The following is a 25,975-nucleotide window of genomic DNA, read 5'->3' as shown; positions in this document are numbered from 1 at the left end:
AATAGCGTATGTGTGATTGGATCTAACATTTCAGCCTTATTTACACAACTAGTAATACATCGATAACAACAACGATCATCAGAACCTCAATTGTTTACTTTCTATTACATGTTGAATTTGTTGTTGTTATTACCATTATTCTTATAAAGTGTTGATACCAATAATTTGTACTCCGTTGCTCCCTTGTCAGCCCAATTGCTTCTCGTTATCTATTCTGATTTGACCCTTCTGAAGACACTTCCACTCCATCCATCATCAGTAACGATATTCTCTCGAACGAGTTTATATCCACCAATTCTGGGTAGTATTTGAGCCCAAATCAACCAGTAAATAGCTCCCGCGCCGAAGAATGCAATACCCACAACACAATGAAGGTAATATGGCAAACTCTCGTATACATTTTGTCCCTCATCGGGTGGAACAAATGGTGCAACGACAAGGTAGACATTCGAGAGAAGGAAGAATAAAACCACAGGCCAAGTAGCACGGAAAGGCGGGGCCCAATGTTGTGGATGGCGATCAGCTGCGAATGGTCGAGCATAAAGGATAAGCAAAGCTAGAGATACAAAGACGTTTACTACCGCAAGTGGGTATGAGATAACACTGAGTGGTGTTAGTTGAATGATAGCAAGATCTTGAGTAAAAAGGAACATACTTCAGAATAAAGTTGTAAGCATCTCCAGGTGGAGGAGCTAACATAATGATCACAGACACCAGCCAATGTTCGAAAAGGCCCATGAATGGTGTGTTAAAAGGCTTGTTACTTGCCCAAAGTCGGGAGAATGGCAAGATTCCTTCTCGGCCAATTTCTTGTACAACTAAGAATTGTTAGAATAACACTTTGTGGGAAGTCATACGAAGCAACCTACTTCTGCCTTGGGAGAATATGACACTCAGGACATTCCCAAATGCTGAAAGGGCAACGAAAACAGACAATACACGTTCGGCACGGGATCCAAACATGTTTCTGAAAAATGAAGCAGCCAAAATACGACCCGAAGTCATGATTTCCTCCTTTGGTACAGCGGCAAAATATGCAATCTGATTTACACATTAGCATTATTTGTGGAGGATCTTGATATCGCCAACATACGTTTGCAAGCATATAAAGCACGCCGACTATAGCGAGAGCTGTAGGCGCGGCCATCTTGAGTGTTCTGACCGGATTTTTGGTTTCGGAAAGTGCATAATTGGCATTGCTATAGCCGATATAACTCCAGATGACGTTGTACAGAGCTGTGACAACTCCGTAGCTACACAAAGTCAGATGATAATGTTGTTCATGGGATGGGTGTTTTCTTACGCGCTACCAGTCGTTCCCTCAAAAGCATTGGTAAAATTGTTTGGCTTCTCGATTCTGAGATGGCCACCAAGCGCAACAAAGCCCGAGATGATGATCAGGAGAAGAATTAGAAGCTTGATAACACCCAAAAGATTTTGAAGTCTCAATCCCCATTTTACAGAAAACCCATGGATCAAGAAAGCGGCTGTGATACAGGCCAATCCTACTCCACGTTGATTCCAACGAGTTACCTCAACTTCGGCGGCACTCAAAATATACTCCCCAAATACCACGGAATTCGAACCCGCCCAACCGAGTAGTACTACATACATAGCATACATACTAGTGACGAGAAACTTAGGCTTTCGGAATACATATTCGAGATAGTTCTTTTCGCCACCGTTTCGTGGAAGTCCGGTACCAAATTCCATATATGTTGCAAGACCAGCTGCTGCAATCAGCATACCTGCAACCCAGATAAATAGTGCTAGCCCAACAGATCCGGAAAGTGCAACAATGGTACTTGGGGTCGAGAAGATTCCGGTTCCGATCATGCGATTGAAGATCAAGAAAATGGCGGAAATGGGGCCAATTTGACGGCGCGCATCATTAGTTTGATAAGCGGATTCTCCTTCTTCTGTTTGAGAGTCAGAATTAAGAGCTAGAAAGTCTAGTCGATTATCAGGATTGTTTTTTAATTGTACCTTGACTGAAATTGCTTTGTGTTCCAACTCCCGTCTTGGGGGTCTCGCTAACTTGATCCGTACCGCCATATTTAGGACTCGATGCGTTATTCGAATAGTCTCTCATGTTTTTGGTGTTTATTTCTGAGGTGCCGGGATCCTGTCGATATCTTGGTTACTATTGATGCCCTGGATTGTATGACGGTTCGAGGGATATAGAATGGCTCGAGCACTCAAGGGTATAAATTATGCGTGAAAGGGGAATAATTCGAGGCGTTTGCTATTCATATAATACAACAAGGTGCAGAAAAACATCAGAAGGGAATTGGAAGATTCTTAAGTGTACATAACAACATGATAAATTTAGTGAGACGAAGACGTGATACTAACCCAAGCTTTTACAAGAGATCAAGAAGAGCAAATCCAGATAGTATGACGGATGTGAAGCTAGGCATGCCGTCGCGAACCGAAAGCTGTCAAGAGTTTCGGGATTAAGTGGATTTTTATAGGTAACTTTTTTCCATTTCATTGGTTCACTAAACATGGTATTCAAGTATAGATGAAATTCATGAGGAATTGCGAGGATTGTTAGGTAAAATTTGCGATGTCGTGATTTTGCCCAGCGGAAACTTAATAATCCTTTTCTCCGATATGCCCCACTCAGTGTACCATCCTCGAGCCATTTAAAAGGACCTTCCTCATCCATCAATAAAAACAGCGGTATGTCTTTCGACTCTTCGTATAAATCACGCATCTAGAGCTTCTCAGGGTCTTTTCTTAAGCCACAAGACATAACGAGAATCATTGTTTCTTGGCTAGCGGAGCGGAATCTTTGCAGGATTCATTAGGAATATTCTTACAGTACAGATTGAAAAGCGAAGAGAAGTTTTATGTTGACCTGTTTTAATGTCTGCTTTCATCTGAGCGACTCAAATTTCGCTTTCTCGAGTGGGTCCTTTGCCAAATAGCTGACTGTCCAATTCCATAAGTCTTCTTGTTTACCCTCGTCATAACTATCCTTGCTCGACTTGATCTCGCTTAGTTCTTCAAAGTACTTTCCCGTCGTGCCCTTGACGTCAGCAGCAGTCGCAAGTCTAGCAAGTGCAGTACCTGACTCTGCTGGTGTATTTGTGTTTGGTGTTGCAAGTAAACGAAGCAACCAAATCATGTGTGGCAGAACAGAATTCCAAAGCCATTGTTCGAACTTGTTTGCTTCTCTTGCCAATCCAGTGCCGGGCATAAGACCAGGATCCATTGCTGTAACAGTGATATGGCGCTCGGGGGCCGGTTCGGTGAGTTTACGTGATATAGCGTAGGCGAATAGTACGTTACAAAGCTTAGCGGTGGTGTAACGCTTGCGTCCTGGAATCTCAATCATGGATTCTGGAGGGCGGTCGAGATCCTCTGCGGTATTGTATTCGGGCCCAGACATACCAGTCTTTTGCGTAGGATCGTGTGTGCCGCTCGATGTGAAAACCACGCGGGAATCAGGCGCGAGATGTGGACATAAGAGGAAGAAAAGAAGTGCGTGTCCCACATGAGCAATGGCAAAAGTTGCTTCCAATCCCTCGGGTGTCATCACGAGACCGGCTGGGAGTTGAAGACCGGCGTTCAAAACTAAAGCTTTAATTTGAGGTTTCGTGGAATCAGCGATCTATTTCGTAGCAAAATTTCGAACGCTTTTTGAGTCGGAAAGATCGAGTTGCATGAAAATAGCATTGTCTTGATGTAGACTTTTGTTGATGGATTGGGCGGAGTTTTGTTCATCGGACCTGGATGCGATGACGACGAGGTAGTCTGGATGCTGTCTTGCTATCTTGAGAGCATTCTGGTACCCTAGGTTGATGGTCCCACCAGTGATGATAATGGAGTTCCTGTAAATCATGTTTTAAGATTTTGTTGTTGTTGAACTGAAGCAAATTGAAGCAGTCGAAGTCGAGGGAATATTATCTTCTTATAGATACTCTTATAATATGCGGAATGTTCAAATCCGATATCTCCATGTCTCAATAAATTTATGGTATATTCGCGTCATATTTGCTTAGACTTTCAAACATCTTCGTGCTGCATACCGCGGATCGAATTATATCGATGCTACCTAGATACTGCTGGTGTAAGGTTATCAGTATAGCAATCATTGATAAATAAAAATAAGCCCTTAATGTCTGATTCATTTTATATTCTTAATTCCTTTGCATTCAAAGAGGGAAATATGGAAACAAATTCCGTTCAAGGAACAATTTTTCGTTTATCAGCTTCGACTTAATTCCTGTAGGCGGGTTCGGCGGCGTTTAGATAAACCCCGAAGCCAAGGGGAATGCTCGCTTATGGTCAGCAGGCTGCGTAACCAGGGGCAGCTTTGTATGGGTATATTAATAAATGGTCACCTGATCAGTGTACAGTTCCAAAGTTATTGTCGGAACGAGAACGTTCGAGGGAATTAAACGGTTGGTGTGGTTTTCTCTTTCGAAAATGTGACTAAAATTGAAACTGGCATTGGAACTAGGGTTCTGATAGGCATACGAGCATGCCCATCTTGTCACAATGTTAGCAGCAGTGAGGGGTCAGCGTCAAATCTCATGGATAGTCATTTTTAATAGAAGAGAGCTATAGTTGAGCATCGGTAGATGCTCAGAGTAGATTTAATTGGTGATGTTTGTATCATGAATGTGTATTATCGTGGTAAATCTGTGTAGTGCATAGCCGCACACACAAAGATTATGCGGACTGCATTCTAAATCGCCATTTCGTTCTAGCCAGAATCAAGTTTGTTGAATCGTCTGGAATATTAGACCAAAAACGAGCCTTCATCACCGCCATTCTTCGAAAGTGATTCGAATTTCATGTACACTTTGTTAATTGTGATGGGGATCCAAAATCTTTCGTTGTTAGACTTTCAGTCCAGACTTTTGGAATTCCTGCTATTCACTGACCTGGATTTTGAACCCCATGTATAGAATTGTGTTGATATTTATTGAACTGGGACGCAACTAGCTTCACATTCGTATCGCTTATAGAGTGTGTTCGAATTACAATGCAGCATGTGACTGTTGTTTGATACTTCTTTCTCGTGGTATTTTCTTCCTTGCCCTTGGTACAAATCACCCTCAAGTGAAATCCTTTCATTCTTATTATAAGTCATGGGTAAAATGGGCATTCTGGACCTCTAGAGATTAGAATTTCGCAAAGATTGAAGCTCTGTTCTCTAAGTAAATGATAATTCAGCAACTCCCTCTAGTCTACACTCTTCCTTCCTCCCTTCCCCGTTAAATTTATATCAAATTCAAATCACAGTCACTCTCCTTATTCTACCTCCTCTAAATACTTTACAATTACGTCTGATCCAGGCATCAGTGATATTCTCTCGTACCCATGGGGTAAGGTTGAGTGGAAACCCTCCTGCTACATCATCCACACCATCAACTAATAAAACATTACCAAGATTTGGTGCCCAATATGTAGTTGTGTGTTGTCGATTTTGATCAGACTGGTTTCCATTGGCCTCTCTAGACAAATTTGCGGGTGGAGCACCAGCAGCAGGCGGAGGTGGTGGCATATATCGGCTATAGATAAACCAGTCAGTATCTGTATCATAAGACATTCTGTAGTTTATGAAACAGAGTACAGTAGAAATGTGGAGGATAATCACTTACTTCCATGCCTTTTCCCAGGCAGATCGAATCAATGCAGGCTTGAGACGACGTACGTTTAAAGGTGTTCTTGGAGGAACGACGAGATATATATCTGGAATGCTGAGAGCGCGCATTGCAGCATTGCCAAACAGTCCGTTGTATTGTGGATCTCTGTACCACCCAATGATTGCGCTCAGAATATTTCTGAAAAATCAGGAAGTCAGCACTTGCCCAATGAGGGGGTTTGAACAATTTCAGGAAGTCAACCAGATGTATTGTGAGGAGACACGAAAGTGAAAAATGGTTCGGGAAGCACGACTGAAAACTAAAGACAATACATTCTGTAAAAAATTAAAACTTACTCGGCTGCATTAATAAACCCATACCCTGTTCTACATCCTATCAGAGGGAACGCAATAGATACAGGCGGTTCGGATCGCCATTTGTTTTCATTTACTTGTTCCTCATCGTTGGGGTCATAATTGTTGGGGATACCTCTCCTAATATTCATTGCACGGGACATTATATGGGAAATTCCTTTCCTTAAAAAGTAATCATGATTTGCCTTTCCAATTGCCAGTCCGAGTGGAGGGGGTTGAAGTGTGCCATCATTAGGATCATCCACTCGAACAGCTAGTATCATAAGCGGCATTGCTCCAGGGGTTCCAAACGTTCCTAATTGACCTATACACATTCGAACGTTATTATTTACTATCCAAACACTCTAGCAAGTCCCTATGGAGCCCACGTACCAGAAAAAGACATTGTGCAGCTATTTCTTAACTGAGGGCCGGTTGGTAGCGCTGCCAATTTATTTCTTATACGACCAGGGGGGATGCCATTTGGACCGCCCACTAATTCAGCACCTGCACGACCTCTCCAGGCGGCAGGGTTTATTGCCGTTTTATCCAGTCTCACGGTGCCATCAACCTGTAAAACCAGTGCTTGATATGAAAGATCCAGGATCTCTGCTTCGATCAGATGGAAAGTTGGCTGCACATGAACAGCTGGTACATGTACACGGAATTGGCGTACCATTGTTACGGATGTTATATATCGATCACAAAAATAAAAATAAAATGGGGTGGAGAATAAAAGTTACTCACTACATTATGATTTATTTCTTATAATAATAAGTTCTTGGATTCCTGGATAGTCAAGTCCTCTTTGTTTGAGGGAAAAATCCGTGACACTAATACATTTGCGGAGGCTGTCAATTGCTACAATATAAAGATTTTCATTGTTGACGACTAGGTCTTTGTTTGTGAATGGTAACAAATTTTCTATAGCCAATTGTTACTCGAAATTCGCATCAAGATGTAGCTGTCCTGGTGAATGAAATAGCTCACGAGGCTTTTGTAAATGAAAATGCAGTCCCCAACAACCTTATATAGAGAGAGAAAAAAAAGTCTGCAACTCTCCTCAATTTACTTCACTGTGATCTCTCACGAGTATCAACGAGAGACTCGCGTATATGGCCTTGCACCCCCCCCCCCCCCCCCCCCCCCCCCTCGCTTATGTTAATATAATCTGACAATAAAAACAACGGTTTTTTACGGAGGATTATACACCAAATCGAAAACCCTCTATTTTTTCATGCAGTCACCACTCCCAAATGTATTTTGCTGAATTTACCGCTAGCAATCCATCATCTACGCCCACTTAATACGCAATCAGTCAAAGTATTGTACTTTTGACTACGTCCAGTTTTTTTGACTAGATCTTTCTACATCAAAATTGACATCAGCCTTATTTTCCGCCACCTATTCAACGGCCGCACAGTAAAAGACATCACAATCAGCGAGCGTTGCAATCGCAGACGTTTATCTCATGTTATTAATGAAACTATGATGCCAGCATTGAGTCCTCAGTCGACCATCCCATATCATCCGAGTCTTCGGCAAAAGAATTCATTGCCTCGGAATCGGTAATCGGATCACGCCCTGAAGAGACATACTGTATTTTCTTATGGGCCGTTTCGGGGTTAAGAGCGCATTGGCTCTCAACGCAATCGTGATCATCTGAGAATTCTGAATCCTCGGCATGTGCTTCTTGTGTTTCTGACAACCTGGCAATTCTTCTGTTGCGTCTATTTTCGATGCGCTTTTTTCTGTCTCTTTGCCTTTGCAATTTATTCTCCCGACCTTCTCTAAGTCGTGTTTCATGTTCCTTAATCGCTCTCCGTTGTCCTTCCCCCTCAGTTCTCCTTATATATCTTCGTATAAGCTTGAGTGAGATCGGGCCATGATACATACATTTATTACCATACTGGATCCACGTGAGCCTTTCTGGAAACCACGAATGAAGGACGTTTCGAAGACAAACTTTGGGCCTTGAGGGTGGCGCAAAGAGAACTGGGAGGTCAAAAAAGCCTGTTTCCCATGCTTCCACTGGCTGGTTTTGTAGTAAATCCTTGATTCTCCTACATATACCGAGTCCAAAAATATCGAAGACAAGTCCGTAATTATAAACATTGGTAAGGGATACCGAAGTAGCGGTAATGACATCTTTCTGTTGATGCAGGTAGTCCAATATTTGTTTGAAGATCTCGATAGGGATGTGATGCCGGGTTCCATATTTATCGAAAAAGTTCGGGAGCCTATTCTTTCCAGAACTGGCTGTGAGGCGTTGATCCGAGGTATCCCTGCCATTACCACGAAGTATTGTAATCAATCGAGGAATTGTCGGTACCCTGGGCAACGGCGATACTTCATTCTCTGTGTTCACCATATTAGCTGAATTATTCATGGGATTGAGAATAGCTTACCACGTTTGCGTCGTATTTCGTGATACTCAGGATCGTCGGAACCGTACGCTATGTACTGTTCATAATCCGTTTCATCATCGGACTTGTCTGCCTCTGGTTCTCTCTCGGAAGGTTCGTGTCGTTCATCCTCGTCGTTGCCTTCTCCTTGGAAGTCTTCAGCTTCATCATCTGCATCGGCGCCATTATCAAACATTTCGGCCTCGATTCCGGGATTAACTAACAGCAATTTCAGATTATCTTCTAAAGAAATGGTGAGTGATATAACTTACTAGCAAGTGGTGTTTCATCATTTGACTCGGGCTCTGCCTTGACTTCTGGCTTCTCGATATCTCGCTGCGGTGCTTGTACATCTTCTTCTGGCGTATTGGCTCGATGCTTCTTAGCTAGTCTCGCTGAGCTGCGAGTCGCGACAGGTTGTTTTCTCTTTAGTTGTTTTCTCCTCGATGGCATCGTTGTTGATTGCTATCCAACAATCCAAATGAAAAGTTCAGAGGGGTGGCAAGGTATTTGAGTGAAGAGAGGTTTAGTTTGACAGCCTGAAGCCAAGCTTATCAATCGTCTTGTCCTTCTATTTATCAGAACTTCGTAGTGATGGTATCTGGAATATTGTAGAAATTGTCGAAAGGAAAGTAATGAATACCATTACATTATTGCAAAGTTCAGGAGTTCCTTGATAATATTGACACAACGGAATGGAAATTTCACAAGATGAGCTTGCAAGTATTTAAAAAGGTGTTGTTGTAGGGAAAGATTTTTTTATTAGTAAAGGGTTTTAATGGCTGCTACACTACGGCTTGGTAATTCACTATTCAGCAGAATTATTTTGTGATGAAAGAACCGCCCCATGGTGCTGAAACCTGGGCTCCACTACTGCCAACGCGAATTTTTATCGCTTCGTGTTCGGCTGAGGACTTGAGATGATAGGGGAGCTGAGATGAGATGCAAGATTTATTTACGATTTCACATTTCCTTAGCTCTGTGATGATATAGATGTAAATAGGTCAACGAAAGCTAATGATAGGCTTTTTACTAGTTGAGCAGTATCGTCTTCATCAACGTTTGGAAGAAACGTATGAAAATTTCCACAATGCGGACCGATTCCTTGTACTTGTAGATATCCAGTATTTGTTGATGTCATTGTTCAATTCGCCTACTCTAGTACAACAGGTTTCAAAGCTGTTGGCTTTGGGGTATATTGGCCAGCTTGGTTCATTATTTCATGAGTGATCCAAGAATTCAAGAAAGCCAAAGGATAAAATATCTAATAGTTCTTGTCAAAACTAAGCGTGATTCTCCTAATGAGATATAGGGTATCATATTTCGGTATCTCTGCAGGAGTTCATGTTTGCTTCAAACGTCACCAACTTAGGCAATCCAGTTCCTTCCAGCATTCAGTCTACCTAAATAGTGTCTTCCATCATGCAATATGTGGCCATTCCCCTTTGTTGTAGATATGTTCAAGTACCTACCTAGGCACACCTCTAAGCAGCTTGCTGTTATTTCTATCCAACCAAGTCATAATCTAGACTATCTCACGCTTCTTCACTCAGATGAACCTGAGATTTGATTATGCAGCTAGTATGCATGGGTCACTCTCATATCTGTGGTCCATTTCTGATTCCCAATACATCTAAATAGCAGTGTGATGCCAATAGCTACTAGTCATTCGGCGCACGCCACTTGAACTGCCCCTAAAGTATATCAGATGAACCATTATAGCACTTAGTCTAGAGCAAGTGCAGCTAGCAATGCATTTCTAGTCAATTCATCATTCTGGACGACTCTAATCGAGTTTCAAATCTACATGAACAGTACCGCTCCTCAAGCCTCCCTACAACATGGCTGTCAGCAAGATGCGAATGAATTAAGGAATGCTTCATTGGCCAACGCATCAAATGACGAAACCCAAATGCCGCTTTAGGTCTACATCGATCACTTCTATTGAATATTCAAAAACGTTGCACGCGGACAGGTCCAATTGCAGATGTAGTGAAAGTTGTTCAAACAGAGAACAGAAAGGGTGTGAGTAATCGCCGAAGAGGAGCCGTATGGAGTGTAAGGGATTTTAAGCCTTATTTAAAACAAGAGATTTTGTTCTCAAAATCTCAACATGTGCAACAAGATTTACAGGAGAATCCCCTTCGGAGCTATGGTTGGTATTTTCAGGGCGTTATAGTCGGCACCACCTAATACACAAGAAACAAAAATCAATACAGTGAGTCATGGGATGAAAATTTTATTTTGGATTGGTGCTAGGCAAGCTCTTCTTCTTGAATCGGCCTTGCATCCAGCATCTATACATCTTTAGTTCTTTGGCTCTATTAACCAGTAACCTTCTGTCAACGCCTAGATCAATAATATCGAAGCCACACTCTTGCTCTGTCGTTGAATCTGTAGCCTGAGCATCTGACTCGGGAAGTTTTCCGGTCCAAATGTTGACCAACTCGTCCTTTTCAAAGAAATATACCCGAGTTCCATCACCTCTAATGTAGAAGTTTTCTTCTAGATAACGGCCTTTTTTGAAACGCACTTGAGCAAGATCACCACGGCCGTAATCTCGAAATAGCACATCGCCACCTGGCTTGAGGATTTTGAAGACATTTTGTACGGCTCGATTCCATTGACTAGGAGAAAGTGCAGAGAAGATAAAGATCATGATCACAACATCGACACTACCCTCTTCCAATCCAGGGGGAAGGTCATCGCCAGCAGCATCCCACACGTCTGCTTGGATATTCTTGGTGTCATATGCCTCGTTCGCACGTATCACTTCCACTGCTTTCTTGGAGAAATCGCAAGCATGGATTTTTAATTCAGGGTTTTGATTATGTTTTAATATTGGATAAGCAGTGTTACCTGCGCCTGCGCCAACTTCCAGAATTGTACAAGGCCCATAGGTTGGCTCTGTCACTTGAGAAAGAATGGGGAATTCTTGCTGGAGCCATTTTCGATCTTTGAAGAAATTGGCAGTATTGTTCTTGTAAAAATTGTTCCACCATTTGGCGGGATCGGAATTGAATCTGCCTTGAGAAATCTGTTAGTTTTTGATAGAAACCATAGGTCAAATAGTTTCAGAAATTAAACTACAGTCAGATAGGAGCGAAAGACATTGCTATATTTGTATCATTCAGAGGCTAGTAACCTCAGATGAATTATGATTTATCGTCATAGTAGCACTGTACCAGGATTTGGCGCAATGTTTTGGGAAAAGAGAAAGCGGAAAATACGTACTTTTGTCAAATTCCGATACAGGAGCTTCGCGTTGCTTCGCATATTGTAGTTCTGCATACTCCTTGTAAGTATCATCAGTCTCGACGTGATCCCATGCATTGAACTCGAAGACGTTGTCTTTTTCACTGAGATATCGAGAACCAAATTGAAATGGATCTGATCTCTTCATGTTGTTTTCGGGATCATGAGAACGATGGGGAAGTTCGGGACGATCATTAGCCACGGATGATTCAGGATCCTGGATAGTCAAGGCAGAGATACCCTCGACAGCAACAGTACCTTCATTACTTGGTGGAATTTCGTCTTGAGACATATTTAGCAATGAGCAACGTTTGAAATTGTGTTGTGGTTTTGTGCATGGAAGAAACAAGTCGCAGTCAAGATAGAAAATTTATTTTGTTACTGCGACTGTCCGTGCGCACGCCAGTATCAATTAGGAAGGCGGTAACATGTTTTGCCAGGACACTATGCCACTTACAGCTTTTGATTTAATGGCTCCCAAAAAAAAGTTAAGCTATCAACGAGGGAGGGGAATTTGCCAAATTCGAATTGTCAATGAGAGTTTTGAATAATGGTAAGTTATATCGAGGTCGCATAAGTATCTTAAGTTCGACCCTTGGACTAATCACTGTATAGGATTCAAAATCTCGAATTGCGCAAGAAAAGCTTGCTGGGCTGGAGAAAGCATCGGCACCGTTCGAGGAACAAATTCGTGAAGCTGGAAAATTTGTTGATATTGATTTGGATAAGGTCGCTACTGTTCTGGATCATCAAAAACATGAAGAGAAAGTCTTCAGGAAGAAATGTGCGGCAGGCTCGTTTCATGGTAGAGAAGAATGGCTTCTACGATGGCTTTTGAAGAAATTGCAGTCTCCTAAGGATAAAACTGCCAGGTACATTGTTGATTACACTTTGGATTGAATATCATGAGCTAACAATGCTCCCCTAGAATTACACCGTCATCATGGCACCTATTCCGTTTACTGTTGAATGCGATCCCGCTAGCGAATACAGCACGCATGCTCACCGAAAAGAAGTTTATCGTAACCCTACAACAGACATTACAGGAAGCCCAAGAGATCAACGACATTGACGATTCAGGCATGGAGGCACAAAATGATTCATCGTCGGGGTCTGACTCAAGGGAAACATCAATCATCTCGAAAAAGCGCAAACGGACCGGGGAACTAGTCACCCACACGTATCATGGTCCAGCCAACGGGCTTCGAGCTTTAGTTATGGCGATTCATACTGCCATCAATAGTATCGTTCGATCGACCAAAGTCTCTTTCTCCCAAAGAACGGCAGGGAATGGTCGAAGTCCAGCCTTTACCACGGAGTATATGCGAGCCGTCGTACGAACCACGCCCGAATCGTCCGCCATGGTTCTAGGTTCCTGGATGTCTCTTTGCCAGATGGTTTTGAGTAAAAAGGCTGGTGTGGTTATATCGCCTCAATTGATGTCCCCCTTTATCGACATCTGGGACTACCGCGTGGCAGGAACCGAAGACCTTATGCAATTTTCTCTTCACTGCTCAGAACCTTTACTAGCATTGTTAAAAATGACGAAGGTAGATTCAGCAACACAGGATTGGAAGGAAATCTTGGAGAAATTGATTGCTCGAAATATCATCATTCCTTCAAAAGCGAGCGCCGGAGAGAAACAAGATTCAACATTGTTGCAGAGTTTGACGAGAGTCCTAGTTCTACAAGATGTTGCAAACGCTCCTATTCTTTTTGATATTGCGATCCGGTCTTTGCAGTCGAATGGAGACCGCCGAAGACGACCATCAGACAATGCCTGGCTTCAGACAGTATTCATAACCTTGAAAGCTGCCATGCCCCCAACTAAAACAGCGGCGCATAATTCTGCCATCCGCGAAATACTTCAGCGCTCCATTCAACACGAAGTGGATCTTAGCCTCCCAGAACTTAAAAGTTTAACAGCGGAGTATATTGTACCTGAGGGAAGCACGGATTGGTACCTTCTAGAAACCGTGATGAAACTTGATGCAAATGTTTTCCTCATCGCTGATAGCGACAAGAATTTATTGAACGATGTATTGGAGCGAATTACTAACGTATACTTCGAATCTGCCTGGCCCGAGCAATCTCGACATATTGTATCCGAGATTGTCGTTCCTTTAATGAATGAATTTGCCAAAGCTCGTGATCTGTCGGGATTTGTGCGCCACTGGTACTCTCAGCTTGTTAAGTTTGAGCAAACACGAAAGGAAGACGCGATGTTCCCGGCAGATGCCTTTTGTGCTTGGGAGGATGAAGCATTGCAGATCGAGCTTCCTAAGGTTTTGGAGAATTCCTTAACTGTTCAACAGATAGTACAGTTGGTTGATTGGCTAGCTATGGAGATGGTAAACCAACCTAACGCTGTCGTAACCATCCTTGAAGCTATTGCAAATTCAATTTCTAGAGAAGATGTTGTAGACATCATTGGAACACGTTTGTACCATGTCATCTTTGATAACGGAAATTTTGGTAAGTTGAGTGACAGATATAGCTGGCGGGCTTGGAGGGTTCTGACTCGATCCTTCCAATGGATGCAACCTCTTCATCTAGAAGAAATTGCTGGGCTGTGGGAGCAGCAAGCGAGCCCCTTTACCATATTGTCTACCCATACGTTTGGTGAGAAAGAATTGGATAATTTGGAAATCTTTCGATGTGCATGCTCAGCATGGAATGCGGCTGAAATTGGAACGAAATTGGAAAGTCTTTCATCGCCAGTGGTTTTGCGCTGCCTTGAACAATTAGGCCCTTCTATTGGTGCCTTGATTGATCAAAAAATGGCAAATATCGAAAAGTGGCCCATCCATCTCAACACATTATCGCGAGGCGCTCAATGGACTGCATGGTCATTTTATAATTGCATCTTTCAGGAATATCCTCGTGCCCTAGAACTTGGCATAAAGTTACAAGACAGTGCCTTTGAGTTGCTGTTAAAGAATATCCTCTGGATAGCTTCTTTGGCTAAGACCTCTACAACTGAGCATGTATTGAATCATGGAGCATTCGCCGCTTTATGGTTTGGAGTACTGCGTCAAGATTGTGTACTCAACCACTCGAGCATCATCAGTCGATTCATCGATGTTCTGCTGAACTGTCAGACTCAAGAAGAAAATCCTCTTACTGCTACTTTTACATGTAATTATGCTGTCATTGAATCTCTAACACAACTTCCATTGGAGGTGATCGGCAAGAAGTACAGAGAGCGGATTATGCAAAGTTGGTCAACAGATCTCTTGGCACAATCCCCTGAGTGTTATCCCGCTGTGCTAGCATTGAAATTGAAGATCATGCATCGCCCTACATTTTATACAGTAAGTAGAACCGGCAGAATTCTAGGCGTCACTAATTCAATACTAGGGCATGAAATACAAGGATTTCGAAGAAATTGAGAAATTGATCAAGAAAGTCGGGTTCGAGGAGATGCCCAAGCGATTGGAGACTCTTGTTACATTGAGAGAGCTTGTTAAGTTGACTTTGTCGTACGTGTCCTTCATACTGATATTATCCCGGCTGTTTGTTTACTGATCTATATTAGACATGTGACTAGTAACTTGGATCAGTCTCAAAATCGAAATTATGTCTTAGATGCCATAAGTTATCTCCAAGATAAACTCTCCAAATTTACCAGCGACGAGAAGAAGACCAAGGGCGAGAAGGCTTTGCCTTTCATCTCCACATCACACTCATTACTTACTGTTCTTATTACCAAATCGAAGCAACTTGATGATCTAGCTATTGTCAGCAACCAAGATTTGACTGACCTTTGCACATCCTTCAGAAAATTTCTTCTCGTCCAATTGCAAAGGCGACTGAAAAAGAAACCTAAGATAGATGAGGTTGGTAATCATAAGGATGGTTCATTATCGGTCGTTGTTGTTCTCCAGGCTCTGGAATCTCTGGACGTGGATTCATCAGAGCTTGAGCCTCTCGCAACAGAAGGTCAAGTATATGCTGCGAAGCTGAATGAAGGAAAGCCAGAAGTGGATGGTGTACGTCAACTATTGCCGGAATTCTTTGCTACTCGTGCGTCGAGCAACGAAAATGGAATCCTCCACATCTCTTTGGAGGCTTTTATTAACACATCTGCCGGTAGAGCTGGCATCAAGAAAAAGATGGACACAATTACCTCCGGAATGGACAATGCGGAAAAGTTACAGCTGGTTCAACAGTTAATGGGCGAAGAACTGATTGGCTTGAATCAACTGGATAAGTTGGTAGCTATCAGATATGTTATTGGCGCCTGCGATAGTATGTCCAATGTGCTTTCATCTCCTGCTGCTTATAGCTAACATTTGACAGATATTGGACATGAGCCTGCTGATGCAAAGAATTCCCAAGGATCTATGGATCTCTGTCAAGCTTACGATCTGTTTTGCACACAGATTATCAAGACCAATTCATACCGGGTATTTTCTCTGCTAGGGGAAATTATGGAGATGATGTTAAAGACAAAAGTATGAGTCTCAATTTCGCAGCCTTCCCTAGATATAGCTAACAAATCCGTAGCGTCGTGCCCTCTCCCAATGGTCCGTTGATCGCACTCTGGCAATACTTGCTATAATATGCTCCAGCAAAGGACCTTCTCTTCCTACTTCACAAGCGAATAACATCTTCATTCGTCTGTGTGCGTTAATGAAGGTCGTCCTTACCAACCACCGCTTCCGTCTTGAGGGTCATCTTCATTGTGTCATCCAAGTTCTACAGCCTCTTCTCCGCTGCTTCTTTACAGCCCATTCGCACACCTCTAAGAGGCTTCTTCAGGCCTTTACCCCGCCCCCCTGGCTCCCGCAACTTCAACCAGGCATAACTTCATCTTCCTCGAATACCCTTTCTCCCATAGCCGCCGAATCTTTTACCCGTCTTCTCACCCTCATTTGCGACCCTACACCTAATTCCATTTCTCATTCATCTATGAACAATCTCACGTCTGCTGTCGCCAAAGCCAAAAAGATCGCCGGTCAACATATGCACATCATACTTCAGACATACATAAAATTCAACCTCGAAATGACAATGAAGTCAGAAGTTAGAACTGCTATGACACCTGGCCTGTATGCAATATTCGGGTGCACAGATATGGAAGGACGTAAGGCTGTGGTTGATGGGCTGGATTCCAGTGCTAGAGCAGTTTGGGGAACTTTATATAGAGATTGGGCTCGATTCGGAAAATGGAAAGGTGCTTAAACCGAACACAGTTAAGGTTTATATGAAGAATAAGTGGGATTTAGTTGATATAGTGATATTCCACATATGCCGAAGTGATAGACGGTTAGATAGATACCACATTTGGAAAAGCGTAATACGATTGTTCAAAACTACCTCTACTAGACCCTTCTCAATTTACTTTTGGCTACGTCATATCCTACTCTTGCTTCTACACAACTTTTCAATGGTACAGCTCTGTGCCACGGTTCTAAATATGAATATCGATGGATGTACTACTAGGTATGCAATGCTATTTTTGATATAAGCCAATTGGTTTCAGACGATGCTTGGGACGTCATGAATGGCATGTAAACAACACATGTTTATCATTCGAAGCATCATCACTGCCTACCCCAACAAGTCAAACTTTCTGTCCGCCGCTCATTCGCAAATCACACAAAGCACATTACCCCGACTTCACCGCCTCCGCCCAAAAGTCCTCGCTTCCCAACCACGCACTTCTCATCTTTCCACCAATTCACCATTCACTCACTGCAATACCCAATCTCTCAAACAAATAAATGCACAAGCCCTGACCAGCATCAAAACAAGCAAACGCTCTCTCTCTTCTCTGGCTCTCTTGGCAAGTCCCCGCTCTGAGTTTCCGCTAACAATTCTATAGACCAAAAAAAAGATTATTCGGGCAAGATGCGGTGACCACGTGCTGTCATCAATGTGACATGTGTGAGACGTAACTCGATTGCTTTCCTTCCCTACTCCATTTCCTTACTCATATCAATGCCCAATCCTTCCTTCACATTACATCATTGATTCAATACATTTATTTAAAAAGAGGAGGCAGTCCTGAGCCATTGGGATTAGACAAAGTAAGTAGAAATTTCATTACAGAGGAGAGAGTGTGTACTTGCTACACTTGATACAATTTTTTGGTAAAATTTTGAGCAGGGGGTGTAGATGATAGATAGTTGCATGAAACATTTGGTGAATTTCAAGACAGTGTTCAAGGATTTTGATCGACTTCGATGGAAATTCAACATCATGGTGTGAAGCGCAACACGCCCTCCCCTCTCGGCGAAACATCAAGATGCAGTGTAGACAAGCAGGTACGATGGCTACCATAATTTGTAATTATAGTTATGTTCATATTTTGGAACTGATATCTTCGCAATGGTAGTCGATCGGATTCCAAGAAGGGCCCCACACAAACAAAATGTTTATCTATGTTGTGATTTCGATTTGCGCAAAATCGAGCATGAATCTGATAGGTATATCGCAAACGATATCTCGTCTGTAAGTCGTCGCTGTACAGCGATTGCGACTGTATATTGGAGACTAAGTAGTAGCCACCATGACCAGATCATGAGAGCGACTTCATTTGGTCGCAATAATTCTCCATCTTCATTTCCACGCTGCACAGTTCCCCAAGTGACTATGTGCTTGAACCTCGTGCATAATATTGCCAGCTCTCCTTAGATACCTTTGACTTTCACATCTTCGCCCTTAATAGCGCCTCCACTGATTTTCTCCAATTCCTCCTCGAGTTCCTTTATTTCCCTACGTTTGCCTGCTTTTAATTCATCCTTCTCCAATTTCACCCAACCCCAATAGGTCAATTGATATATGAAAGTTGCTATCAGGAGAGTTTTTGCGATAGGGCGAGTGAAAGTTTTGTAGAATGCGCGCTTAGTAGGTATTAGCTCTAACTTAGAACCAACTTGGGGACAGTATGTGAACTGAAAATATGCATCTAGTGAGAGAAAGCGGACGGCTTACAGTAGGTGAAGGAGTTTCTGAGGATGCAAATCGTCGTTGTGATATGGATGCGCCGCTCCTTGCCAGGTATTTTGAGCCCCTTAAGAGACTCATCGAAGTGCGATTCATTTTGCTCAGTCTTTTCTTTCTTTTCCGCTTCACTTGTTTATTTTCAATTGTCGTTCATCCCATTCCGTCACATGGCATCAAATTCGATCATTGAAGTGAGGTCCAGAAATGCCTTATTGAATTGTCGGATAATTATCGGATCATTTTGTGATCCACTTATTTGAGCTCCAAGCAATCACATCGTACATGTCGCGAGGCTGCGACATTCATAATAATGTTATTTCAACATTCGACGAAATTACAGAAAAATCGCCTGCCTCACTTAACTTAACCTGTTTCTGTTTACCCAGATATCTCCAGTATATCAAAACAGTATGGCTTCTAAAAAATACGCGCTTCTTCCTATGGAGGAAGAGGAAATAGGTCCAGCAAAAGTGGTAGCAAAGAGGAAAGAGAAAAAGTCACACCGTGAAAGCTCCTCGCGGCGCGACAAACACCGAGAAAGGTCACCTCGTCGAGAAAGGTCTCCACGTAGAGATACAGAGCAGCGCTCGAAAACTATCCGGAATAAGGCGAATGATGATTATGAGGAACGATGGGGCGACGAAGAATACATTTCCGAGGACGAACCCGAATTTCAGGAGCCTGCCTCAAAACGGGTCAAAACAGTACATTCAGATGACGATATCTCGGATTCAGAAAAAGAACGAAGGAAAGATCAAGCAGAGAAGGATGCTTTTGCGCAGAGGCTGCTGTCGAAGAATTCCGACAAATCGAAGACAATACTCGAAGATAGATCCGATCCTATTATGGCACAGAGGAGAGCATTGGCCGACGATGCTGCTGCAAGACGTGCTGCAATGCCAGATCTAAGGGAAAGGTCGAGACAAGAATACCTGAAGAAGCGTGAAGCGGAGCGTCTCGCTTTGCTGAGGAGACAGGTCGAGGATGAAACGAGGGAGCTGAATGATCCTTATTCCAATTTATCAAAGAAGGAGAAGGCAGATTTCGCCAAGAATAGAGAGCTACTTCGACTCGCTGATGAGAGATCAAGAATTGATGATCACCGTGATGGCTATGCTATGCCAGACGACTATATTACAGAGAAAGGGAAGCTCGATCAAAAGAAGAAACAAGATGCACTATACAAACGTTACGTCGAAAGGGATGAATATGGCCAGGAGAAATTCGTTTCTGAACACGAGGAGTGGGACAGGCAACAAGAAAAGCTCGCCAGAAACCAGATCCAAAGCACAGAACGAGTCGATCAAGGCGAATATGATTATATCTTGGACGAGGAGCAAGGGATTAAGTGGATTATGGATTCGAAGTTACCGGGTCAAGGCATGGATAAAGAAGCAAGATTCTTAGGTGAACAACTGAAGGCTGCTGAGCAGAAAGCAAAGACAATTGAGGAGACGAGGAAAAATCTTCCAATCTATGCTTACAAGGACGAATTTCTGGCTGCCCTTGATCAGTTTCAGACTATTATCCTTGTTGGTGAGACAGGATCTGGCAAAACTACACAACTGCCCCAGTATCTACATGAAGCTGGGTATACTAAAGATGGGATGAAAATTGGAGTAACGCAACCTAGGAGAGTGGCTGCCATGTCCGTTGCTCAACGTGTGTCAGAGGAAATGGGATGCAAGATCGGAAACGAAGTTGGTTACGCTATCCGTTTTGAGGATTGTACAAGTGACAAAACTCTCATCAAATATATGACGGATGGTCATCTTTTGAAAGAGGTCATGATTACACCTTCTCTGGACGAGTATCAGGTGATTATGATTGATGAAGCTCACGAACGGACTGTGCATACCGATATACTTCTAGCTTTGCTCAAAGATCTTGCCAAAGAAAGGCCAACAATTAAACTCCTGATTGCTTCAGCGACAATTAATGCACAGGCTTTCTCAGACTTCTTCGATGGCGCTCCTATCTTCAATGTTAAAGGGCGTAGTTACCCAGTCGAAATTTATAATACCCCACAGCCAGAAGCAAATTATCTTGCTGCAGCCATTACTACACTTTTTCAGATACATACCTCTCAGCCAAGTGGCGATGTGCTGATATTTCTAACAGGTCAAGATGAGATTGAGGCAGCGGAAGAACGAATAAGTGATATTTCAAAAAAATTGGGTTCGAGAGTACCCGAGCTTGTTATTTGTCCTATTTACGCAAATCTTCCAACCGACCTACAAACCAAAATTTTCGAACCAACACCTAAAGGAGCACGAAAAGTTGTGTTGGCAACCAATATTGCAGAGACGAGTTTGACCATTGATGGCATTGTGTATGTCATCGATCCAGGATTTGTAAAGGAGAATATCTATAATCCAGCGACTGGAATGTCAAAGTTGGTTACAGTAGCATGTTCACGAGCGTCTGCGAATCAAAGAAGTGGTCGTGCTGGTCGTGTAGGACCTGGGAAGTGCTTCCGCTTGTACACCAAATGGGCGTTTATGAATGAAATGGAAGAAAGTACCACTCCTGAAATCCAGCGAACAAATCTGAATGGTACAGTTCTCCTACTTAAGTCACTTGGAATTAACGATCTCTTGACTTTTGACTTTATGGACCCTCCACCGACAGAAACTTTAATTGGTGCTCTCAACCAATTGTACGCGTTATCTGCATTGAACAACCGTGGGGAACTAACCAAAATTGGAAGACAAATGGCCGAATTCCCAACAGATCCTCAAGTTGCGAAGTCTATCATTGCTTCAGACCAACTGGCATGCTCTGACGAAGTATTGAGCATCATGGCAATGTTAGGTGAAAGTTCGGCACTATTTTTCCGTCCCAAAGGAGAACAAAGAGTGCATGCAGATAGCGCCAGAGCGCGCTTCACGATCAAAGAAGGAGGGGACCACCTCACCTATTTGAACATTTGGAATCAGTGGGTGGACAATGATTTCAGCACTATCTGGGCTAAAGAAAACTTTCTTCAACAACGTTCCCTTACTCGAGCTAGGGATGTTCGAGACCAACTTGCAAAGCTCTGTGAACGCGTGGAAGTTACAATTGCCAGTTGTGGGGCGTCAAATCTGGAGCCTATTCAAAAAGCGATTACGGCGGGATTCTTCGCTAATGCGGCACGATTACAACGAGATGGAGATAGCTATCGGACAGTGAAGAGAAATACTACAGTGTATATACATCCTTCGTCAGTATTGATGGCAAATGATCCCCCTATCAAGTTGGTTGTGTATCATGAACTTGTACAAACTACAAAGGAGTACATGCGCAGTTGCATTCCCATCAAAGCAAATTGGTTGTATGAGCTTGCACCCCATTATCACAAGAAGAAAGAGATAGAGGAGATGGGAGAAAAGAAGTTGGCAAATCGGAGCAGGGCATGATACCATAGCACATAGCACGTTGGACTTAGCCTGACCATCAATCATCTTTCATGAAATTGGATGTCTCAAAGATTGAGATTATAAGTTTCTACTTTTCAACCTTGATTTTTGTCTTCATGTAGATACCCTCAAATTGAGAGGGTTATAACCTCGCTCCATACCACTATTACTTACAGACTTGTTGAATCGCATATTATCCCGAGCGAAATTCCTACTCATAATAATGCACAACTGTTCCCTCTAGCCAGATCACCTTCGCTTTGCAAAAGTCGCCTTGCATGGATAATGATCCGCCGGATGGCCGCCTCCCCGAAGCATCATGTATGCTCTTTGGCCATTTACATTCAAACCCTTTGGGTTACCTTTCATAACATCATACTCCTCGTAAGCATCTTTGAAATCAAAATCTCGAATCGTCAACGCGAGCATGAGTTTTATTTCTGTCATGGCAACTTCCTGGCCAATACAGTTGCGATTACCGCGCTCAAATGGTCGCCATCCATTTTTAGGCGGGTAGAGCTCGTCGCCTTCAGCTACAATCCATCGTTCTGGAATAAACTCTTCGGCTCGCGGCCAGTGGGTAAGATTGTGATGTGTGGCATAACGATCGCCCCAGAGTATTGTTCGGTCGGCGAGGAAACAAAGACCATTATCTTCGAGAAACATCACTTTACCACTTTCGGCATTTTTTCTTAGCAGGTCTTTGAATATCTTGATCTCTTCAATCATTCCCGGAACCAGACTTGACATATGCCTCTCCAGTATTTCCAAGTATCGCCTCCTAAGGTGGCCAAATCAGATTCACCGGTCAAGGGTTCAGGAAAGCGCGAATGCTTTTGTCTTTTGGTATTTGGTTTGCTCGAGTCAGTTGGTACATCATATCCGGTTTGAGCACGACAAGAATTGGGGCGGCGAGCGGCCAATTGTCGAGGTAGAAGGCGCTGTCGAGATGCGGATATCTCTGTCGGATTTGGTCTCCAACGTAGACGCCATGGGCATATGGAGGGAGATTACCAATGATACTTGCACTGAGAGGTATGTGTCCGAGTAACCAATGATGGGGTGGCATAGGCTTGGAGATTTGTTGGTCAACATTCACATCGAGAGAAGATTGGTTGTTGACCACCAGATGGGTGGTGAGAACGGACAAGGCCTTGCTTCTGGATCCCTCGAATGAAACTCCGCACTCAATAAAGTTTTATTACATATGTAGTAACAAGTATAGCCAGTGTAGCACAGGCCAGCTTAAGCAGCTGGCGCACTAATATTCCATTCATCTTGTTAGACTTTGTTTAGATTTTGAGCCAAAGTTGAGTCGAAATAACATGTGAAGAGTGACTACCGTGTGTCGAAAACAAACAGTATGACACCCTTTAAAACTGGACTATTACTCCTTCTCAGTACCTGGCCTGGTTGGATAGCATCGATAATGAAAAGAGTATCCTTTTTATATCTTTTAGGGGCTCTTGGATTTATGGTCTTTAATATAATGACATTATACCAACAGCAAATAGTTGGTGTAGCCGAAATTTAGTATGGTTGGTTAAATAATATCCATCTGCGTCGCTCTAAAATTCTATTTCATACAACGCTAAGTAAGGCTCTAAAGGTATAAGACGGCTATCCTAGCAACGCATATTTAGACACTATAGTCTTTAACGCGCACGCCAGCTTGTCTGTTCCGCGCTTAGACAGAATTTCTTTGAAAAACACCAATCGGAGCTGGTCAAAAGGGTTTGTTGCATATCTTTATTAGTCTTTTTGTTACACGTTTCATCGGGGAAGTATGGAAGTTGGGATGTAGCTCTCATTAGTCACTTTTTTTCCCCGCAAGAACTTGGATACAGTCTGATGAAATCCATGATCTCAGACGAGGTATCGAAAGTTGCCTACCTAGTGTAGTAGCATGATTTATCATAGTCCGAATCAACCTTAATCACGCAAGTTTAATGCATAGTGATGCGAGACACACAAGAGACTGGAGGTAAGAATAGGACTACAACGTTGGAGATTTGGTTGGTCGGTAGTGATGGTTTGCAATAGAATTTGTCAATAAAGTACTAGTACATTGAACACTTCTATTTTCAGTCTGATTTGTCATTCGGCAATGAAAACGGATGGTTGGTTGTTTATTTGCGCAATTAGATAGCTTGGTCATTCTTACTCGGTGATTGGACTACATGGTCGATCACTCGATTGATAATTTGTGTTCACGGTAGCTCGCCAATGCTTGTTCGTGGTTGATTGATGATTCATATGCTTGGTAATTGTGTGTCTTCTACTCTTGGGTTCACAGTCTCATGTTCAGTAACGCAATGCAGCATCCTTTCACATCTCCTGGAAAACAGCGGCTCACTCGTGATTGTAGGCGTCGACAATATGCTTGGAGAACATGATTGTAATTGCAGATTGATAATGGCAGGCCTCTTCGTCATGCTGTTGGGTGTTTTTTGTTCCAGACTCGGCAGTCGGAGTACGTGGGGTCGTGGTGTTCTTGGTTGAAAGCACCGATCCCTCCTCTTCATTTCTCAACACAAGCAAGTTTGGAATTCTTACTCCGGCCCCAAATTTCTCCATCTTCTTCTCTGGATCCTTGAGTTTCGTTCCAGCTCCCTTCTTGAAGTACTTTGAAGCTATCAACTCCTCCTCTTCCTCCTCCTCCTCTTCCTCCTCCTCCTCCTCCTCCTCCTCCTCCTCCTCTTCTTCTTCTTTTTCAACAATCCCCTCCGGTTTGGTCCCTCGGTACATCGGAGCACCCCGCCCATCCACCCTGCACCCCCCAGCAGCCCAACGACCGGACGCCTCGCATTGTTCAAATATCTCCTTCATCTTTTGCGGATCATCAAATATCTTGTTATACTGAGCTGCTTTCTTCGCAGATATGGGCTTCGCCTTTGGTACTTTGGAAAAATCCATGGCTTGGTTAGGTAGTCTTTGGGTTCGTGGCTTTTGCTGATGAACGAAGTCACTCGGTCTGTAATAATTGTCGGCAATTGGTTCTAACTCTTGTTATCTTATTTGTAATATCAATGAGGCTCCTCCGTTCCTTGTGTGAGAACTCCGAAATGATCAGATTTTAGAATGTGATGGTGAATTTAAAGGTGAAAAACGATGTGTGTCGGAATCTGCACTCTTATCAGGTAGACAAGTGATAAGTAGTTGGGTGTTGGTCTGGCTAGTCATGACTTCAAACTCACTTCATTCAAGGCATGACTTGAAAGTTCAAACATTCTTTTCAGAAAGATGACAAACGATGGTTCAAATGGGTTAGAAATCTTGCCACTAACACTTTAACCAATTTGCTTCTCTATTCTTGTGTATGTATCACTTTGTGCCATACATGGTCTCTTTTGGTGGCACTTGTGTACGAGTCTCTATACTCGGTTCTGCCCTCAGTTTATCGCTTCAAATTCTTGAACTTGGATTGAGTAGTGACCTCATTTGATTTAAAGTAAGCTGGTCTGCTTAAAATCAAGGGCTATGTTGTTTTGGTAACTCCGATCAGGATGAAGTTCCTTTATAGCCTGGTATTTCTTTCACACATACGAGTCGCATATCTAACCCTCTCATTCCTGTGGGTTTCAATTTTCCCATCCTCTTCGATTCTCCCACCGAGACGTGATATACTTGATCTCATCCGCGACCAAGAAACTACAATCACCTAAGCTGATAAAAGTTGTGCTAGGGTATTTTCTGCAATGATCAACATGCCAATCAAGACCAGTCACTTGGCCTTCTTTCCTGTATTGCATACACAAATTTTACAGCGCAAAGAGATCGAGCGACGGATGAAAATCACACAAAGTGCAACAATTTTTAGACGTAGTTGGATCACTATAAAGACTTGTAGCCCGACAGCAGTAATAAAAATGAGAACTAACCAGTACAGTTAGCAATAGTATGGTCTTTCTGTCACTTAACACATTTCCACGTACCGGTGCTTAGCGAATAGTTTCGTCACCAGAACTTCAATTCTCTTTTTCCTCGCACCATCACTTAGCGAT

The 25,975-nt window shown here is 42.9% G+C and overlaps 10 protein-coding genes across 10 annotated transcripts; 2 read left to right on the top strand and 8 right to left on the bottom strand.

Moving 5' to 3' along the window:
- Nucleotides 1-17: 17 nt before the first annotated feature.
- On the bottom strand, nt 18-2,545 carry Bcmup1. The gene is made up of 7 exons (XM_024693791.1): nt 2,356-2,545; nt 1,987-2,125; nt 1,304-1,919; nt 1,094-1,253; nt 870-1,041; nt 656-818; nt 18-603 (listed from the first exon to the last, which is right to left on the bottom strand). Exons 2-7 carry the CDS (start codon nt 2,090-2,092, stop codon nt 210-212), a joined length of 1,611 nt encoding a protein of 536 aa, XP_024549578.1. The 5' UTR covers nt 2,093-2,125; nt 2,356-2,545; the 3' UTR covers nt 18-209.
- A 108-nt stretch (nt 2,546-2,653) lies between these two features.
- On the bottom strand, nt 2,654-4,045 carry BCIN_07g00650 (hypothetical protein). The gene is made up of 2 exons (XM_024693790.1): nt 3,755-4,045; nt 2,654-3,619 (listed from the first exon to the last, which is right to left on the bottom strand). The coding sequence occupies exons 1-2, from the start codon at nt 3,848-3,850 to the stop codon at nt 2,882-2,884; spliced, it is 834 nt and encodes a 277-aa protein (XP_024549577.1). The 5' UTR covers nt 3,851-4,045; the 3' UTR covers nt 2,654-2,881.
- Nucleotides 4,046-5,020: 975 nt separating this feature from the next.
- BCIN_07g00640 (hypothetical protein) lies at nt 5,021-7,065 on the bottom strand. Its single transcript, XM_001556000.2, has 4 exons — nt 6,350-7,065; nt 5,960-6,281; nt 5,619-5,801; nt 5,021-5,528 (listed from the first exon to the last, which is right to left on the bottom strand). Exons 1-4 carry the CDS (start codon nt 6,633-6,635, stop codon nt 5,249-5,251), a joined length of 1,071 nt encoding a protein of 356 aa, XP_001556050.2. The 5' UTR covers nt 6,636-7,065; the 3' UTR covers nt 5,021-5,248.
- A 148-nt stretch (nt 7,066-7,213) lies between these two features.
- Nucleotides 7,214-9,067, bottom strand: BCIN_07g00630 (hypothetical protein). Its single transcript, XM_001555999.2, has 3 exons — nt 8,634-9,067; nt 8,365-8,580; nt 7,214-8,314 (listed from the first exon to the last, which is right to left on the bottom strand). The coding sequence occupies exons 1-3, from the start codon at nt 8,812-8,814 to the stop codon at nt 7,443-7,445; spliced, it is 1,269 nt and encodes a 422-aa protein (XP_001556049.1). The 5' UTR covers nt 8,815-9,067; the 3' UTR covers nt 7,214-7,442.
- A 1,520-nt stretch (nt 9,068-10,587) lies between these two features.
- Nucleotides 10,588-11,952, bottom strand: Bcabp140. The gene is made up of 2 exons (XM_001555998.2): nt 11,596-11,952; nt 10,588-11,388 (listed from the first exon to the last, which is right to left on the bottom strand). Exons 1-2 carry the CDS (start codon nt 11,906-11,908, stop codon nt 10,601-10,603), a joined length of 1,101 nt encoding a protein of 366 aa, XP_001556048.2. The 5' UTR covers nt 11,909-11,952; the 3' UTR covers nt 10,588-10,600.
- Nucleotides 11,953-12,132: 180 nt separating this feature from the next.
- On the top strand, nt 12,133-16,931 carry Bcurb2. The gene is made up of 7 exons (XM_024693789.1): nt 12,133-12,169; nt 12,232-12,488; nt 12,545-14,930; nt 14,977-15,098; nt 15,155-15,867; nt 15,919-16,073; nt 16,126-16,931. Exons 1-7 carry the CDS (start codon nt 12,167-12,169, stop codon nt 16,801-16,803), a joined length of 4,314 nt encoding a protein of 1,437 aa, XP_024549576.1. The 5' UTR covers nt 12,133-12,166; the 3' UTR covers nt 16,804-16,931.
- A 978-nt stretch (nt 16,932-17,909) lies between these two features.
- Nucleotides 17,910-18,755, bottom strand: BCIN_07g00600 (hypothetical protein). The gene is made up of 2 exons (XM_001555996.2): nt 18,559-18,755; nt 17,910-18,467 (listed from the first exon to the last, which is right to left on the bottom strand). The coding sequence occupies exons 1-2, from the start codon at nt 18,664-18,666 to the stop codon at nt 18,255-18,257; spliced, it is 321 nt and encodes a 106-aa protein (XP_001556046.1). The 5' UTR covers nt 18,667-18,755; the 3' UTR covers nt 17,910-18,254.
- Nucleotides 18,756-18,897: 142 nt separating this feature from the next.
- BCIN_07g00590 (hypothetical protein) lies at nt 18,898-22,129 on the top strand. Its single transcript, XM_001555995.2, has one exon. The coding sequence runs from the start codon at nt 18,981-18,983 to the stop codon at nt 21,969-21,971; it is 2,991 nt and encodes a 996-aa protein (XP_001556045.1). The 5' UTR covers nt 18,898-18,980; the 3' UTR covers nt 21,972-22,129.
- Nucleotides 22,130-22,153: 24 nt separating this feature from the next.
- On the bottom strand, nt 22,154-23,229 carry BCIN_07g00580 (hypothetical protein). The gene has a single exon (XM_001555994.2). The coding sequence runs from the start codon at nt 22,719-22,721 to the stop codon at nt 22,221-22,223; it is 501 nt and encodes a 166-aa protein (XP_001556044.2). The 5' UTR covers nt 22,722-23,229; the 3' UTR covers nt 22,154-22,220.
- Nucleotides 23,230-24,219: 990 nt separating this feature from the next.
- BCIN_07g00570 (hypothetical protein) lies at nt 24,220-25,081 on the bottom strand. The gene has a single exon (XM_024693788.1). The coding sequence runs from the start codon at nt 24,885-24,887 to the stop codon at nt 24,324-24,326; it is 564 nt and encodes a 187-aa protein (XP_024549575.1). The 5' UTR covers nt 24,888-25,081; the 3' UTR covers nt 24,220-24,323.
- Nucleotides 25,082-25,975: the final 894 nt, after the last annotated feature.

Source organism: Botrytis cinerea, chromosome 7 (assembly GCF_000143535.2).
Source record: "Botrytis cinerea B05.10 chromosome 7, complete sequence".
Classification (NCBI taxonomy): Eukaryota; Fungi; Ascomycota; class Leotiomycetes; order Helotiales; family Sclerotiniaceae; genus Botrytis; species Botrytis cinerea.
Note: the sequence above shows the minus strand (reverse complement) of the source record. Positions and strands in the feature narration are given on the sequence as shown.

Excerpts from the sequence above, each read along its gene's own strand:
- Bcmup1 (XM_024693791.1), bottom strand. The coding sequence starts at position 2,092 with ATGAGAGACTATTCGAATAACGCATCGAGTCCTAAATATGGCGGTACG. Across the intron at positions 1,254-1,303 it reads GAGGGAACGACTGGTAGCGC|CTACGGAGTTGTCACAGCTC; the intron begins GTAAGAAAACAC and ends GACTTTGTGTAG. Across the intron at positions 1,042-1,093 it reads TGCTTTATATGCTTGCAAAC|ATTGCATATTTTGCCGCTGT; the intron begins GTATGTTGGCGA and ends TGTGTAAATCAG.
- BCIN_07g00650 (XM_024693790.1), bottom strand. The coding sequence starts at position 3,850 with ATGATTTACAGGAACTCCATTATCATCACTGGTGGGACCATCAACCTA. Across the intron at positions 3,620-3,754 it reads GACAGCATCCAGACTACCTC|ATCGCTGATTCCACGAAACC; the intron begins GTCGTCATCGCA and ends GCTACGAAATAG.
- BCIN_07g00640 (XM_001556000.2), bottom strand. The coding sequence starts at position 6,635 with ATGGTACGCCAATTCCGTGTACATGTACCAGCTGTTCATGTGCAGCCA. Across the intron at positions 5,802-5,959 it reads GGGTTTATTAATGCAGCCGA|AAATATTCTGAGCGCAATCA; the intron begins GTAAGTTTTAAT and ends CTGATTTTTCAG. Across the intron at positions 5,529-5,618 it reads GCCTGGGAAAAGGCATGGAA|CCGATATATGCCACCACCTC; the intron begins GTAAGTGATTAT and ends GTTTATCTATAG.
- BCIN_07g00630 (XM_001555999.2), bottom strand. The coding sequence starts at position 8,814 with ATGCCATCGAGGAGAAAACAACTAAAGAGAAAACAACCTGTCGCGACT. Across the intron at positions 8,581-8,633 it reads TGATGAAACACCACTTGCTA|TTAATCCCGGAATCGAGGCC; the intron begins GTAAGTTATATC and ends AATTGCTGTTAG. Across the intron at positions 8,315-8,364 it reads CGAAATACGACGCAAACGTG|AGAATGAAGTATCGCCGTTG; the intron begins GTAAGCTATTCT and ends TGGTGAACACAG.
- Bcabp140 (XM_001555998.2), bottom strand. The coding sequence starts at position 11,908 with ATGTCTCAAGACGAAATTCCACCAAGTAATGAAGGTACTGTTGCTGTC. Across the intron at positions 11,389-11,595 it reads TGTATCGGAATTTGACAAAA|GCAGATTCAATTCCGATCCC; the intron begins GTACGTATTTTC and ends AGATTTCTCAAG.
- Bcurb2 (XM_024693789.1), top strand. Across the intron at positions 14,931-14,976 it reads ATCGCCCTACATTTTATACA|GGCATGAAATACAAGGATTT; the intron begins GTAAGTAGAACC and ends ATTCAATACTAG. Across the intron at positions 16,074-16,125 it reads AGATGATGTTAAAGACAAAA|CGTCGTGCCCTCTCCCAATG; the intron begins GTATGAGTCTCA and ends ACAAATCCGTAG.
- BCIN_07g00600 (XM_001555996.2), bottom strand. The coding sequence starts at position 18,666 with ATGAATCGCACTTCGATGAGTCTCTTAAGGGGCTCAAAATACCTGGCA. Across the intron at positions 18,468-18,558 it reads CAGAAACTCCTTCACCTACT|CGCGCATTCTACAAAACTTT; the intron begins GTAAGCCGTCCG and ends ATACCTACTAAG.
- BCIN_07g00590 (XM_001555995.2), top strand. The coding sequence starts at position 18,981 with ATGGCTTCTAAAAAATACGCGCTTCTTCCTATGGAGGAAGAGGAAATA.
- BCIN_07g00580 (XM_001555994.2), bottom strand. The coding sequence starts at position 22,721 with ATGTCAAGTCTGGTTCCGGGAATGATTGAAGAGATCAAGATATTCAAA.
- BCIN_07g00570 (XM_024693788.1), bottom strand. The coding sequence starts at position 24,887 with ATGGATTTTTCCAAAGTACCAAAGGCGAAGCCCATATCTGCGAAGAAA.